The sequence below is a fragment of the Amphiura filiformis genome, chromosome 15, assembly GCF_039555335.1.
Source record: "Amphiura filiformis chromosome 15, Afil_fr2py, whole genome shotgun sequence".
NCBI lineage: Eukaryota > Metazoa > Echinodermata > Ophiuroidea > Amphilepidida > Amphiuridae > Amphiura > Amphiura filiformis.
This window is the reverse complement of record NC_092642.1, coordinates 50,234,867-50,249,392: the sequence shown is the minus strand read 5'-3', so window position 1 is coordinate 50,249,392 and position 14,526 is coordinate 50,234,867. Positions and strand designations below refer to the sequence as shown.

Sequence of the window (14,526 nt, the reverse complement as noted above, 5' to 3'; positions counted from 1 at the left end):
AACATAACAAGGTACAAACATATCATAAAACCTCAATTTTGAGAAAGAAACAATGGCTAGAGTACACAGCCGCGTTAAGGCACCAGTTATGTTGACCCCTGTTTATCCTAAACAAGACAGTTATGTCATAATTAGTACCAGCAGCTATTCTTTTAGCTTGGATTTAAGACCTCATTCATTGAAATCAGCCGAGATATAAAGACACAGTGATCGAAAATCCCAAGGAAGATTCAAATTCAAAAGTTGCAGTTTGCTTCAATGGATACCCTATTGAATTGTACATAAAGCTTTATCAAATAAGAGACCTAGTGCCATGCTTTCTATTGATTAAAGAATTAATGCAACTTTTAATCTCATTCTTTCCTTGTGTTTTTGATCACTGTTTCTGTAATTCTCAACCAATTTCAGCAAATATGGTCTTAAATCAGAGCTAAAGGGTACAGGTATTGGCTGCTGGTTTTAATTCTGACATATTTATATTTATTGACAGGTCTTCTCAACTAGTTTGTTTGAAGTGCCAACTGGAAAATGTTAGAGGCAGTGGTGCTTTATTGGGGGTCCAGGGGGCAGCGCCCCTAGAAGCTCCTGGATTTTAATGTTTTTTAAAGGCCCAGATTCGGTATTGTCACAGCTTTTTTGTCAAGAAATAATTTTGTGAAAAATTTATGTGCCACTTCGACAGACTCCAAGCACCACAAGTGGTGCGCGTGCCGCCAGTTGAGAGGGCCTGGTTTAGGATATACAGGGGGTGAATATAACTGGTATCTTAATATTTTGTGGTCTGTATATAATACCATTACTGGTACACACTGATGTGCTTTATGAACTACTCACATGTATGTACATAGTTATTACATTAATTATTATCAACTTTAAGCAACACTTGCATTCTTATAAAACATGGAGAAATGTGTTTCTCTACTCCAAAGAGATTCTTTCTTTAACGCCACCAAAGATATATCCCAAAGAGTACCGACTCAAAATCGAGTGTAGGGGTGAGTGTACAGCTATGGATAATCCGCCATTTTTTGTTTGTTGTTCATGGAAGGCAAATAGTGTATCACTTGGGTTTTTAGGCAAAAGCCCAAAATCAAATGATAATTTGTGTATTTAAGAGTGAGCGTTACAAAGGGTTTCACACTCTTCGCTTGGCGCACATTTTCGACACAAAGCGTTACACACAGAACATGAACAAAATCGCATTCAGTGAATTGAAGTGTGTTGGGCACATAGCAAAATTATTCAGAGGTACACTATTTGCCCTCCTTGAGTGACACACAAATATTGCTGAGTCGATACTCTTTGGTTTTACCTCCTTGGTCTGCTTAGTTCTCATGTCTCCAGGATATACCATTATACAAGAAGAGAGGCATGGCAAGAACTCAAATGTAGCATATAAATAATACTGTGTTTTTCATGTCTCGACTCTGAAAATATCACACACATTAAAGAGTGTCAATCACATTCACATAATAGCGTGAAATACATAAAAATACCATGTTTTTTCAAGTCTCTACTTCGAAAATATCACACGCATTAAAGGGTGTCAATCCCATAATAGCGTGAAAAGATTTAAAAGGGCCTACTGGTGGGGATTTGACTAAAGATCTCAAAGAAGTTTGAAAAGGCTTGCCAATTTTTGTCTATTCTCATTTTTGAAGAGATTCATCAGGATTGTCTTTATAAATTATTACTAGAGTTCTAATTACAAATCCAGGTACTCACAATTAGTAGTGACGTTTTGCAACCTTACTGGCTGGTTGCTCCTTACTAGCACTTGCTCTCTTAGCTGCAGTGTTGCCCGTTGATACTGGATACAGCTCAGTCAAGAAGAAGCAACCAGCCAGTAAGGTTGCGAAACGTCACCTGGATTTGTTATGAGAACTCTAGTAATAATCTCTATTCTCTTCTTATGCATAAATAATTATGAATGAGACTGGTCTCTTTAGTATTTATATGGGAGAGTGGAAGAACATATGGGGCAAAAAATAATCTGTTGTTTCAAAATTCCCATGCGTATATGTTGGAACACACAAGGTAACATATTCTGAGCTCTCTTTAAAAACCTGATGAAATTGACTATTATTTTTCAAAAATGAAATGCAAGGATTAAGTAAAATGGCTAAAGAAAGTAGTATGTTTATTTCTACATGAAACATACAAACACTAGCGCTAGCTTGTATAATGGTCTCTGTATTATCCTGTCATTGGATATTAGCATTATGAGGGGGTATCAAAAAGTTCTAAGCCTCACCTAGAAGACATAGCAGCATCTCCAAATTTACATTGTAATTAAAAAGTATGTTGCCTTATAAGGTTATGCACCAATATTTGTCATGTATAATTTTAATAACTAACAAGCCTTCTTGTTGAGGCTTAGAACTTTTTGTTACCCCCTCGTATATATGTGTTGACTGCAATAAAAGTTCAATGGTAAAAAAACACCAACCGCTGTAGATTTCCAATATCATAAGTTTTGAGACAAAGGGTTAATTTTTTGCCTAACAGGGACTCAAATAATGAAAAGAGGAAAACAAGCACATTTAAATTGATAGATCTGAGAAATTGCAATTGCTTGCAGAGAAGAACGGAAGAACACTTTAATTTTGGTCACTTTAACACATACGCAGTGTAAACACAGAAGTGGGTTCTGATTGCCTGAATAAAACACATCAAACATGGAAGTGGGCTTCTGATTGGCTGATTGAAAAGCATCAAACATGGTTGTAGGGTTCTGATTGGCTGATTGAAACACATTTGAAACATTGACAACTCATTTGTTATCCCTGTTCAACCTCTTTCGAAGCTCTTCTATATACGCAACATGCAGGGTGCATGCATCGGTCGTTGTTTCATGGTAGCAACTGTAGGATAATTAATAGGAAACTGCAATTCGTTGTCTGGGAAAATGTTGCATTCCTTCTTCATTCCCCTACACTGAATTAAATTTCGACCGGTCCCTAAAAGGAAGACTGCAACTTCCTACAATCCTCAACAGGAGCAGCTATATAAAGTTTTCAATCAATTTTGTTCACTATCTCCACCCTCATCATCGTCAGCTACATCATATTCAAATTCCACTCCTCCTTGGTCGCTATCGACGATTTGCAGTTTGACGAGACCACTCACAAGAGCATAGCCAATCATGGCAGCTGTAGCAAATATGACGGCAAAGATTTGGTTGCGGGTTTTGTGCGGATCATCATACGAGTCTTCGCCGTGTGGTTTGGGTGTGTTATTCGTCTTCTTTGGTGGTGTGGCTGTAAAAAATAAATACAATTTTGAGTTCTATTGTAAAAGTGCTCCAAAATTGTGGCCAAAATTGTTTATCGACCTTTCAACCTGTCAAAAAAGCCCTTGGTATACATAATTACAATAATTTGACTGCTCAGTGCTGGAAGTGGGTAAGTGCAATAGCTGCCCTGTTAACATTTGACAATTTACACACAGTACTCATTTACACATCAGCTATTGCACTTACCCACTTCTGGCACTGAGCAGTCAAATTATGCTATGATTGACCCTCTGCTTATAGATAGATATATGGTATCGGTTTTACTAACAGTTGTCCTGTAGCCTATCGAAAAACCACAAACCCAAGGCTATCCTAAAATACCAATCCTATAGAAGAGTTCTGATGGCTTTTGGGTTACTAGGACTGACGATGTGTCCTAACTCTATCAGTGTGTTTATAGTGGGAGCAGATGTACGGTACATTGGCGCATAAATTCTATCCGGTCAGAAATTGTCCGCAAACTTGCCCACTGTAAACACAAGCCATAAGGGGTAGGTACCATAATTATATTGATATCCTTCTCAATCGAAGGATATTGGTGCAAGATATTTGCACTATAAACACACAAGGACAAATTGTGTACTGTATTGCCGGAAGTAGTACTCTCTTCATGATGCGTTAGATGTATGCAGGACATTCACAACTCTTCTCAGCCCCAAGACTTATCAAAACAGACGCTACAACAGGAGCTACATACTATAGCCAAAATAATTAATTCTCGATCATGAGAGCCAACTTGGGTAAGCACAGTTATTTGCGTTGAGCGTACTACGCAAATACCGGCGCTTACGGCGCAAACACAGCTTTTGAGAATTGACCAATCACACAGTTGTTGCTAGGCAAGGTCAAGGTTTGGTCATGCAGGTCGCGCGATCGTGTTATTCTATGAAAAGTACGCTGACGCAGAAGGTACATCCTCTCATGATCGAGAATTTGTTATTTTGGCTATAGCTGCCATGATCACATTGTTGAATGGGCTGTTTACAGCTCGCGCCACAATATTTACACTTACCCCGTGCTTTGCAAGTGTGACCTTGGGGTCATTGCAGATGTACGGTAATGTTAGATTGTATATGATTTGTGCGGTAACTGCGACTCACTACAAACAGCAAAAGTTTCGGTATACATACAAGGACTATACACAATGTACTCAAAACTCGGTATATTCACTATAAATACGCTGTTTGTGAAATTAATCCCCTCTTGGGAACTCACCATTTGGATCCAGTGGGAAATACCTCTGCACTATTCTACTGCAAAACCTGCATAGGTTATCACAGCACTTGAGATGATGTTGAAGCTGAGCACTAGGCAGAGGAGCTTTGAGTAATGGTGCTATATGGCTGAATACTACTGCATCTAAAGATGTAGGTCTGAAATGAAAAGAAAAGTACAACTTAAATATTCAATATTCAACTAAAAGAAAGGTACAAATTGTACTGTACAATACATACCTGGGTAGAAGTGTTGAAGAGGAAACAACACATCTGGATTTATTTATAAATTGTTACAACCAAGGCTCCCGCTGGACGCAAATTCTTGCGTCCAGACGCATTTTTGTATTACTGGACGCAATGTTCAACAAATTTCATCAACCCGTTGCGTCCAGTCGGACGCAAGTTGATTCAGCCCAAAAATGAGTGATTATAAGCTTACCAACTTCATCATCAAAAAAATCGCGAAAATTATGTTGACTGATCACTCCTAATTCTCCTAATAAAGCTTAATTAATATTCATAACCAATGGACCAATCAGTAAACGAGTTATTGACCTTTCACATTTAACCACTCCCATTTTGCAACACTTCCGGGTCACAGTCAATGTCTGAATGAAAATTGGAAAATTCTTACGGCAGCGAGACGTGATTTAAGCTTTCAAACACGAGAGCAAAAATACAACTTTCTAAACTATCGTACATTGTCAGCAAGTTTGCATTCACGTTATTTGTTATTGACAATAATATTTACATAAATCTTTAAAATCTCATCAGGAATCTGAAAGCAAATAGTCAAATATTTGCATCAAACTGCGATGCAATACCGGCAATCGGGGCTGTGTAAAATTGTATTCCCTGTTGTCCAACACATTAACATACATGTACGGACGCACAAAAATTTTGTGGGACGCACATTTCCTGACCAGGTTTTACAGTTGTGCGTCCGATCGGACGCAGAGTTTTTGAAGGCTAGCGGGAGCCTTGGTTACAACATGCGCAACATATTTTGGCGAAACATAATCCAAGATAATTGAAGTGTTCAACTCGCCAAGGTCCAGACCAGTGTAAATGAACTGTGATATGCAAGGACAAGGTCACAGGTCTGTCCAAATCCTAGCATAAACATTTTGTAATTGATGTTATAGATACTCCACAGAAATAGATGTTGCGAGATGTTGGCCACCTTCCTGCGCAGTTGGCCTGACCAACAATGTTTCCTCTGTTATGGGCGTGACTTATAGCTCCTCTTCGAAACAAGTCTACACTTGAAACTCCTTGAGAGAGTAATATACTATTCTAGTTGAAATCTATATACCCCCTATGGAAGACATGGTCTTAATACTCCACACAGGGAGTGTGAATTTCAAACAGGGTTACCTGAATGAGTGACTCCATTTGAAATCTACATTGCCTATGTGGAAGATTAAGGCCATGTCTTCCATAGGGGGTGTATGGATTTTAAGTCGAATATCCCAATTCATAGCTCTCCAAAGTACAACTGTTGTACAGGTACACAGAGCCTGTTCATTTTTTTTAAATCACACTTCTTCATAAAGTTTTAATCTGTTCTAATTCCATTTATGGTAAGTCACTGTTGCACTGCTGCAGTCACTGATGATTTTCTTTCAATTTTGCCCCCTTGAGAGTTGCCACTGATTTACTGCATACTCTCAATTGAATCAAAAGAATTGTGTGTAAGGGGGGAAAAGTACAAGACTGATTGAAATCTCATCAGCATAACTAGTTTCATTAGGCAGCGAGAGGGTTATAATGTTAATTATTTCTTGTAACTTAACAAGGACCGTCGGTAACCGTAGGACAAGGAATTCAATTTTGCAGTTATGGTGTCTTTGAAGCAGGTTTAAGTTTGACCCCTATTTTGACCGGTAACCCTTTAAAATAATGCCAGAAAGGGTATTTCCATCCACACCAAAAAAAAAAAATCAAAATTTGAAAAATTGTGTTCGGAAACCAATTTGGACACTTTTGATGTCCAAACGATTTTCAGGGCAAAAGCGTCTTGACATCAAAAGTGTTCGAAACCTCTTCGGACACTTTTGATTTCAAACAATTTTCGGGAAAAAGCGTCTTGACATCGAAAGTGTTCGGACACCGATTCCGGACACTTTTAAATATTGATGTTATATTGACACAGAGTAGGAGGGATGGAGAAGTCACCTTTATAACAAAGCTTATTGTTATGTTTATAGGGCTTCATCAATATTTCAATTTGTTCACTTTAAAGGAGTATTTCGTGATCCTTTTGTGACATTTTTCAGTAGATATCCAGGCAAAAAAATGCTTATTCCCAAACTTTCAGTTGATTTTGCATTTGCGAGGTATGTATGATTATGTGTAGTAAACTACTCCATCAGCCACTGTATTGTAATTTTGTACTGGTTAACCAGAACGAAATACAAATTTGATGATATTTTGGCTAAACAAATTAATCTGCAAGAAATTGTTTGAACATAAACATATGTTGCCAGAGGTTTCCAGTGGTATAAAGTTCTCAAATCTCAACTTTTTTTGTGAAAAGTGGGGGCATAAAGTTGTGGAACACAAAATGCCCCTTTAAAAGGCTTCCTTGTTGCAAGGAAGCAATCCCAGAGAGGTATCTCCATAACTTACGCATTTCCAAAGAAGAAATCTTCCTTTCCAAGTCTTTCTGACAAGAGATTTAAACATTCTTTGGCATCTTTTAAAACCTGAAAATTTAAACAAACACAATTAACAATTAACAATATCATAATACATCAATTAATTTCTTCATCTACAATGTGTGGATTATGTCTGTAACTTCTGTTTGGCTGTTTTCTATGTCCCTTTTGGTGAAGCCCAGCATACATCTTTCCATGCTATGCTGTGCAGTATTCAGTTTTATTAGCTCCATCCTCTTAGTAAGTGACCATGTTTCTGCATTATTAAATTGGTCATAGATGTGACTATATTGGAATACCTCCTCATCCCTGTTCATTAGGCTCTCATTTATATTTGGCTGTGATTTCCTCTGGATCCAGATAGACTCCTTATCCATCTGGTGTTTCTTCGTCCATATCAAGAATTTTAGGATTTCCCCAGTTTATGAGGTAAGGGTTAGGGTCAATCCATCAAAGGGTCGACTGACATCAACCATTAAGAAAAGTAACATATTGGATAGCCAAAACTGTATGTAACTGTATGGCATTTTTCTCGGAATATTACTATGAAAACTATTAAAAATCCGATTTCTGAGTTCCAGATGAATTTCTTCAATAACCATCTAAAAATATAAATGTTTTTATTTATACAGCGCCTTTCACATGTGCACATGTATCAAAGCGCTTTACATTTATTCCGCCATCGTTAGAATATGTCAGCTACCATACAATGCCCAAGGCATGCTCATACCTTTGGGCGGCGCTCAATAGACAATATTCCTAACAGCTCTCCATTTCACCCCTGGGTAGAGAGATGCAAGTAAGGTAATCACTTGCCCAAGAGCACAACACACCGGGGCTCGAATACACAATCCACCGATTGCAAGGCAGAGCCCGTACCGCTAGAACACTGTGCCCCCGCAATCTACTTACTATTTGTTTGACTTCATCTTGCTGTAGGTGGTCCCCTCCTCGGGTCACTTCTACTTTAGTCTCCGCTACCCTGTGTAGATGACCCGGTGTGAAATAGTTGAATGGAAACTGGAGAGCCTCGGCATACCATGGTCGAGAGAATTCAGTGTAGTTCCTGGCATCCACCCACCATGTATGAAGCTATTAAGAAGGAGGCAATAACAAAGCTTAATGATAATCAAAACAAGTAAACTAAAACATTAGTGCCAGCATCCATATTGGTATTTCAGAAAATTAAACTCTTGATCTCATTACAAAATATTTACATCAAAAATTTCTGCTGTTTTTAAGAATACTAGTTACAGCGATATTCAGCAGGGGATTGGCCAGATCCTACCATCTTGAAATGTGATGTAATGAATACATGTAGGTTACAGACCTTTAGTAACTTGTAGTCTCTTCCTCCTCCTCCTCCCTCACTTGCTGGCTAAGTTCTTTGTCTATACATTGTGATTTTTGCTATTATAGAGTGAATTTCTCTTCTTTTTTTAAAAGCAAATTGTTCTTTAAAATCATGATTTTGTGTTTGTTCTACTTCATGATCTGTCAATAGACCTTTTTAGCAGCTAATCGACATCACAAATCTTTGGAAAAAATTTCAGAATGATGTCTCCCATGGTTAACAATTAGCACTTGCTAATGGTTGTCATTAGCATTTTCTACAATCATGTACCACATTGCTCTTACTTGCAAGCCTTGAAATAAGCAGACTGGAGCCAGGAGCAATTTGTTTTTGAACATTGCTCCTGGTTCATGTGCACAATACAACAAGGACCAGGAGCAATTGGCGGCTTACTGGCTTTACAAGAGCAAATTTGCTCCCCGCACCCGCTTATTTCAAGACTTGCTTACTTGATACAGTGTATTGAATGCCGAGTTTTTTTTGTAAATGTCCTGCTGAAAAGGTCTCTATATACATTTGTAGTTTGCAACAGTATTACTTGTTACTCAAAATGTGCCCCTAAAAATTGCCTTGCCTACTCTGGGATTGCTTCCCTGCAACAAGGAAGGCTTTTAAATGGGCATTTCGTGATCCACAACCTCTTGCTCCCCACTTTTCACAAATTAGCCTTGTTTACCATCACAGAAAATTAATATACTCTACTCACCAAAGCGGGCAGAAGCTTTTCTTCCAAAAGCGCCGTATAAGCCAGTATGTCTGCCCTTTGTTGATCAGATAATTCTGCATCAGCATTGAAGTCATTCACTCTGAGGTGCTCGATGACTTCTCTGTCTGAATCCAATACGGTCTGCGCTGAACGAAATACTGGGAAGCGAACTGTCAATGCAAAATAAGTAACTTATAATAATATATGTTTCATTGCACAGATTAAAGTAATTTACTCGGAGGTGTTCGATGACTTCTCTGTCTGAATCTAATACAGTCTGCGCTGAACGAAATACTGGGAAGCGAACTGTCAATGCAAAATAGTCAACCTATAAATGTTACACAACATTAACACCAGTGTTGTGTTTGTAAAAAATCCTTTTTTTGGGGATCCACATATTTTACATGTTCAGTGGCATATCAGATTCAGTGTCAATTGTCTGAGGGTCTCATTTTGCAAAGACCACACTCGTTAACACACTTTTTCTTCTGCAAAAACTAATAAGGGTTGTTTTTTTGATACTCTACATCAAAATCCATTCATTAATTTTAAATTGTGCAAGTCAAGCAAAACTCCAGTCCCAACCACTTGCAAAAAGTAGATTAGGTTACGTAAAATGTGTCCCCTTGAGAAGGACAGTTGTCAGGCTTTCATGGTTCCTGAAAAAAAGAAAAGTTCTTGGGCTTTCATGGTTCTTAAATTTGTCAAAAAATTAACATCTTCACAAAATGGCCTAAAGTGACACAATGTTTGACCTCACATCTGGTGACATCATATATGTCAATGTGCATGTACCCAAGGGTCATTGTGTATTTGTGTCCATCCAAGAATATGGGAGAAATTAACAAAAGAAGCAATGCAAAAATTAACACTTTCTCCACACACAGCCCAATACCCCCCTCCCCACACACAGACGCACATCAAAACTTGTTTTCTAGTCCCCTTTCCAAAGTTATTGATCATTCACAGCATATAAAACTGATTTTATAAGATAACTTTAACTTTAAAAATATATTACAGTACCTCGTAAGTTTCTCCACAGTTTCATCTGTTTGTTAACTTTAATTGGTGCACCTGCAAATTTGGCATAAGCCTAAAAAAGGAAAAATGGTATATGGTTAAAATACAGGCACCAGTAGCGATAATAATTTTAATATATGATACATAAGAATGTTTGATTTTTTAGTGTGAACTTGCAATGTTGACAAGTTGACACAAGCATTCTATACTGCAAACACTTGTTCATTGTAGGTGGCATGTTTTGGTACTCCATTGGGAAAGTTAGTATTATCTTCCGAGTATATCTCTGGAGTCTGGTCCACATAGCCTGAACTCTGGCCATAGTATCCGTTTTTACTTCTATAGGCACTTACATGTACATTGAAAAATATGTTGAGCATGCTTGAACGATCCAGTACAAAAGTTGAAAGCATTTCAATGCTTGATCGAACCAATACAAATGTGCGTCAGGTCCCCCTAATAAGCATGATAAAACCCACAGCAACTGATAGGTGTATCCCATCATGCTCTGCAGTACACATGCCATAGAAACTGTACACAGAATACCTCACTTCAACTTTCAATTACTCGCTTAAATGCCAGGGGAGCTTAGACTTTTGTTTGAAAAAATATGATCTCTAAAGCATTGTGAAACTATCCATAGCTCTCAATATCTAAGCGGCTCTTGTTTATATTTTGTATACATTTGCTATGGAGCAAGCAGATATATACTGCAATGCATGATGGGATACTCCCTTTAGCTGCTGTGGATAAAACCCACTTGAGAGCACATAATCGCCGGTCTTTTCTAAAGATGCATTTATACTCAATCGCTATTGCAGAAACATGAATCGGACGCATGATACTAAATAGTGTACTAAATAATCGCTGTCGTATTTGCATGCAGAGCATGCGCATGATTCGCTGTTTTTCAAAAGCAACCTGTAGTGCTATATTTGACACCCTCTGTGTCGGTCGACATTCACTAAAATTACACACATAACTCGTGCAGGTGTAAACGACAATGATCATGATGATTCAGAATATATATGATGAGTAACCCGTGAGTATAAGCACAGCTTTACACAATGACTAATTTACATAAGGCCCTTTACAATTAATTCTTACTTTCCTGTTTCCCGCGCGCATCCAAAGTAGAGAATTGCAAAATATTTAATTATTTTAGTTTTATTTTGGATTTTCTCTTTTAAAATAACTTTTAATGACTTCCATTTGCTACTTTCTGACTTTGCTTGTATCAACTATAATGATAAATAAACAAAGAACATAACTGTACCATTACTTATGTATAAAATCAAACATAGTTGTAAAATAATTAAATGCATGTTCCTGGTCAAAACAGGTTGATGTATGATGCGACCACTTGTTTTAAAATAAAGAAAATAATAGATAATTAATAATTAATAATTAAAAGTCGCCTCGTCCCTTGTTTTCAACCATGAAACAGGAAACTAAGACTCAATTGTGAAGGGCCTAAACGTTAATTTTCTCAACAAGAAAAGAGATACGAAAAGCGAATGTCTAGGGCCACAGAGTGTACTATAATCAAATCAAGTATTTCTTGGCCAAACTGGAACATGCACGTTGCGTCCATGTAGTGTACTAAGCGTGTGCGACGTGTACGCAGTACAGGCGCGTGTATACTTTCTTCTGTACCGCGCTATATTCGCGTGTGTTTATCGCGGAGCCACTAGACTACCCCGTAGTCCACTTGACCATTGTCCATACTCTGGATATTGTATTTAAGCTTAAAACTCTGATTTAATTAATGTGTGCACAATTGATAGATTTTCACATCTGATCAGTCACCCTACTCCCTCTGTTTGTTAGCTTCCCAAGTGGACTACTGACATTGCCTTGCGGTTAAGATTTTTAACACGGGACTCTATAGAGAGTTAGGCCAATTTCTGGCCTAACTAAAATTGGCCATGATGTAATGCATCTTTAAATGGATCTGCCTTGTGATTGGTCGCCCATACCTCGCTATGGTTTAAATCGTCTGGGCCCACGCCATTACCATTAACTACACCGTAAACAACTGTCTGTGGTATTTGCGGCGCTTTTGTGTTGACGCTAAAGTTAATCTCTCATCAAACATCTAGCGCGTACTTGTGGTTAATGGACTGATAAACAAGTATGCTTGACAGTGTGTTTTAGAGAGCAAAGTCCAGGGGGTAAAGTTCTGCTTACAATTCAAAGTTCATAGTCGAAATTTCGGGGTTCGCTATCAATAAACTGGTAGATTCCAAAATCAGAATTGTTCAGTATTAAAGTGAGCCGCTATAATTATGCAAGATAATGTTGCATTCAATTACTTTTATTGTCACTAATCGTCTGATATTTTTAACTCTTTATGACCATTTTACTATTGAATACTTTAATTTTAATAAACATCAGTATAATTTTGAGTTCAACGAAATGGGTTCATCATGACTAATAATAACATATTTTTAATAAAATTCGACTATGGCATAGTCTACGGAGCCACTAGCGTTCACAGTGTTACAGTTTGGCTAAGAAATTATTTATTTTGATTATTATTCTCTTGGTCGGGGCCACGTCACATCCATTCATGCAGCCATTGGAGTGAAAACAACTTATCGCATATTTTTATTTGCAGAGAGTCGAACCTGGCACAATAGTGTGATAGCTTATGGTACACTCCAGAGTTCAGTGAATGCGAATGTTGTTTTCACTCCAGTGCTATTGTCCGCCGGTTCATGCCCGGATGTCCGACCGACAGAATAGTACTCTCACCATCCAGTCCCAGGAAATGTTGTGATTAGTGTTGGCCGATACCGATCTGTGAATCGGAGATCGGTGCCGATATGGACTGCATCGGCCTTGAATCTGAATCGGCAGATGAGCTATCAGCTGCCGATCTAGCTTACCGATCTCTGAACTTGACAGTACCGTAATAAAAGTACACAACAATTCTTTAAGCTTACCATTACTTTCTTATGTAACATTTAATGCCAATATATTTCCAAAAAACGTTGTTACCACCGCAAGAATCATGTCGTTTCATACTGTATTCTATAATATTATCCACTCAGTGACAACACTCCCGACTGTACAGTGCGTCCCTGGGAAAAATTTGTAAACACTTTAACACTCGACACGTGATTGCGCCCTTCAATGTCGGGTTTCCCAAGGTGAATTTGAGGGCATGTTATTTTTAGAATTGCGCACATTCTCGCTATTCCTCCTCACATAGACGATTTCATCTCTTAATCTCTGAACACGTGAATTCTTTCTGTAAACAACTCTGCACAACCAATCAGGATGGGAATTCCGCGGTATTCCCCAATACGTCATATGCATAAATTATTATAATATCGATGGAGCTGATTTAGCTGCAGGGTCATTGAATCAATTCGCGCAGTGATTCGCCTAACTTGGTACACACGCAAATCAAAGTTGATTCGCGGAGAAGAAAGAAGAATAAAACAATCAAGAGAAATGGATTAATGATTAAACTTCCGACAATCGGAGGCACTGAGTGAGTAACGCTGGGACTTGGGGTGTAAAATGGTATTTTATTTGGGTTGATATTGACATGAAAAACCTCTAAAAACGGTCATCATATTACATAGTTACAGGTTTGGGAATTAAGCTTTGACCGTTAACATTACTGGGGCCCGACTTGAATGAAATTGTACTGGTTGTAGACTAACATTTAAGGAATCTGAATCGGGATCGGATCGGCAGATCCGATCTTGGGTTGGATCGGCCAACACTAGTTGTGACGGCAAAATCTCATTAATCTGTAAATGAATTCAAGAATAAGATAGATATACCTATTGGCAGCACGAATTTGGATATGGGGTCATAAAGGCTAATTAATCTAACTATTGCCCATCAACCTAAGACTTAAAGTGTAAGTGTAAGTCCACTGCATGATCATGTCATATCTGCTGAATTTTGCACCCCGTATTTCACTACAAGTTTGCTAAGCTTACCAAAATATTCAAACACTTTGTATCCACCGATGGTAAACCCCAATCTCCCTTCCAACAATCTAGCTCCATCACACCATTTTCCGTCTTTTCTTCCTCCACATCTTGAATGTCATTTGCGTCTGACATTATTTTTTGCTCACAAAATTTTCAATCACTGTGCATGTTTTTCGGATTTAAAGGGCAAGGGTCAAAGGTTGCAGGGCCTCAAAAATCAATCATGCATGCAAATATCAATGGGCGAGTCCAATTTTTACCTTTTTCTCTCAAACATAAACGTTATATTTTAAGAAAAGTATATTTACTGAATAATAA

At 38.0% G+C, this 14,526-nt stretch overlaps 1 protein-coding gene across 1 annotated transcript; it reads right to left on the bottom strand.

Annotated features, from left to right (window-relative positions):
• Nucleotides 1-2,222: 2,222 nt before the first annotated feature.
• LOC140171786 (metaxin-1-like) lies at nucleotides 2,223-14,371 on the bottom strand. Its single transcript, XM_072195115.1, has 7 exons — nucleotides 14,215-14,371; nucleotides 10,256-10,325; nucleotides 9,233-9,402; nucleotides 8,085-8,264; nucleotides 7,144-7,220; nucleotides 4,511-4,668; nucleotides 2,223-3,260 (listed from the first exon to the last, which is right to left on the bottom strand). The coding sequence occupies exons 1-7, from the start codon at nucleotides 14,338-14,340 to the stop codon at nucleotides 3,022-3,024; spliced, it is 1,020 nt and encodes a 339-aa protein (XP_072051216.1). The 5' UTR covers nucleotides 14,341-14,371; the 3' UTR covers nucleotides 2,223-3,021.
• Nucleotides 14,372-14,526: the final 155 nt, after the last annotated feature.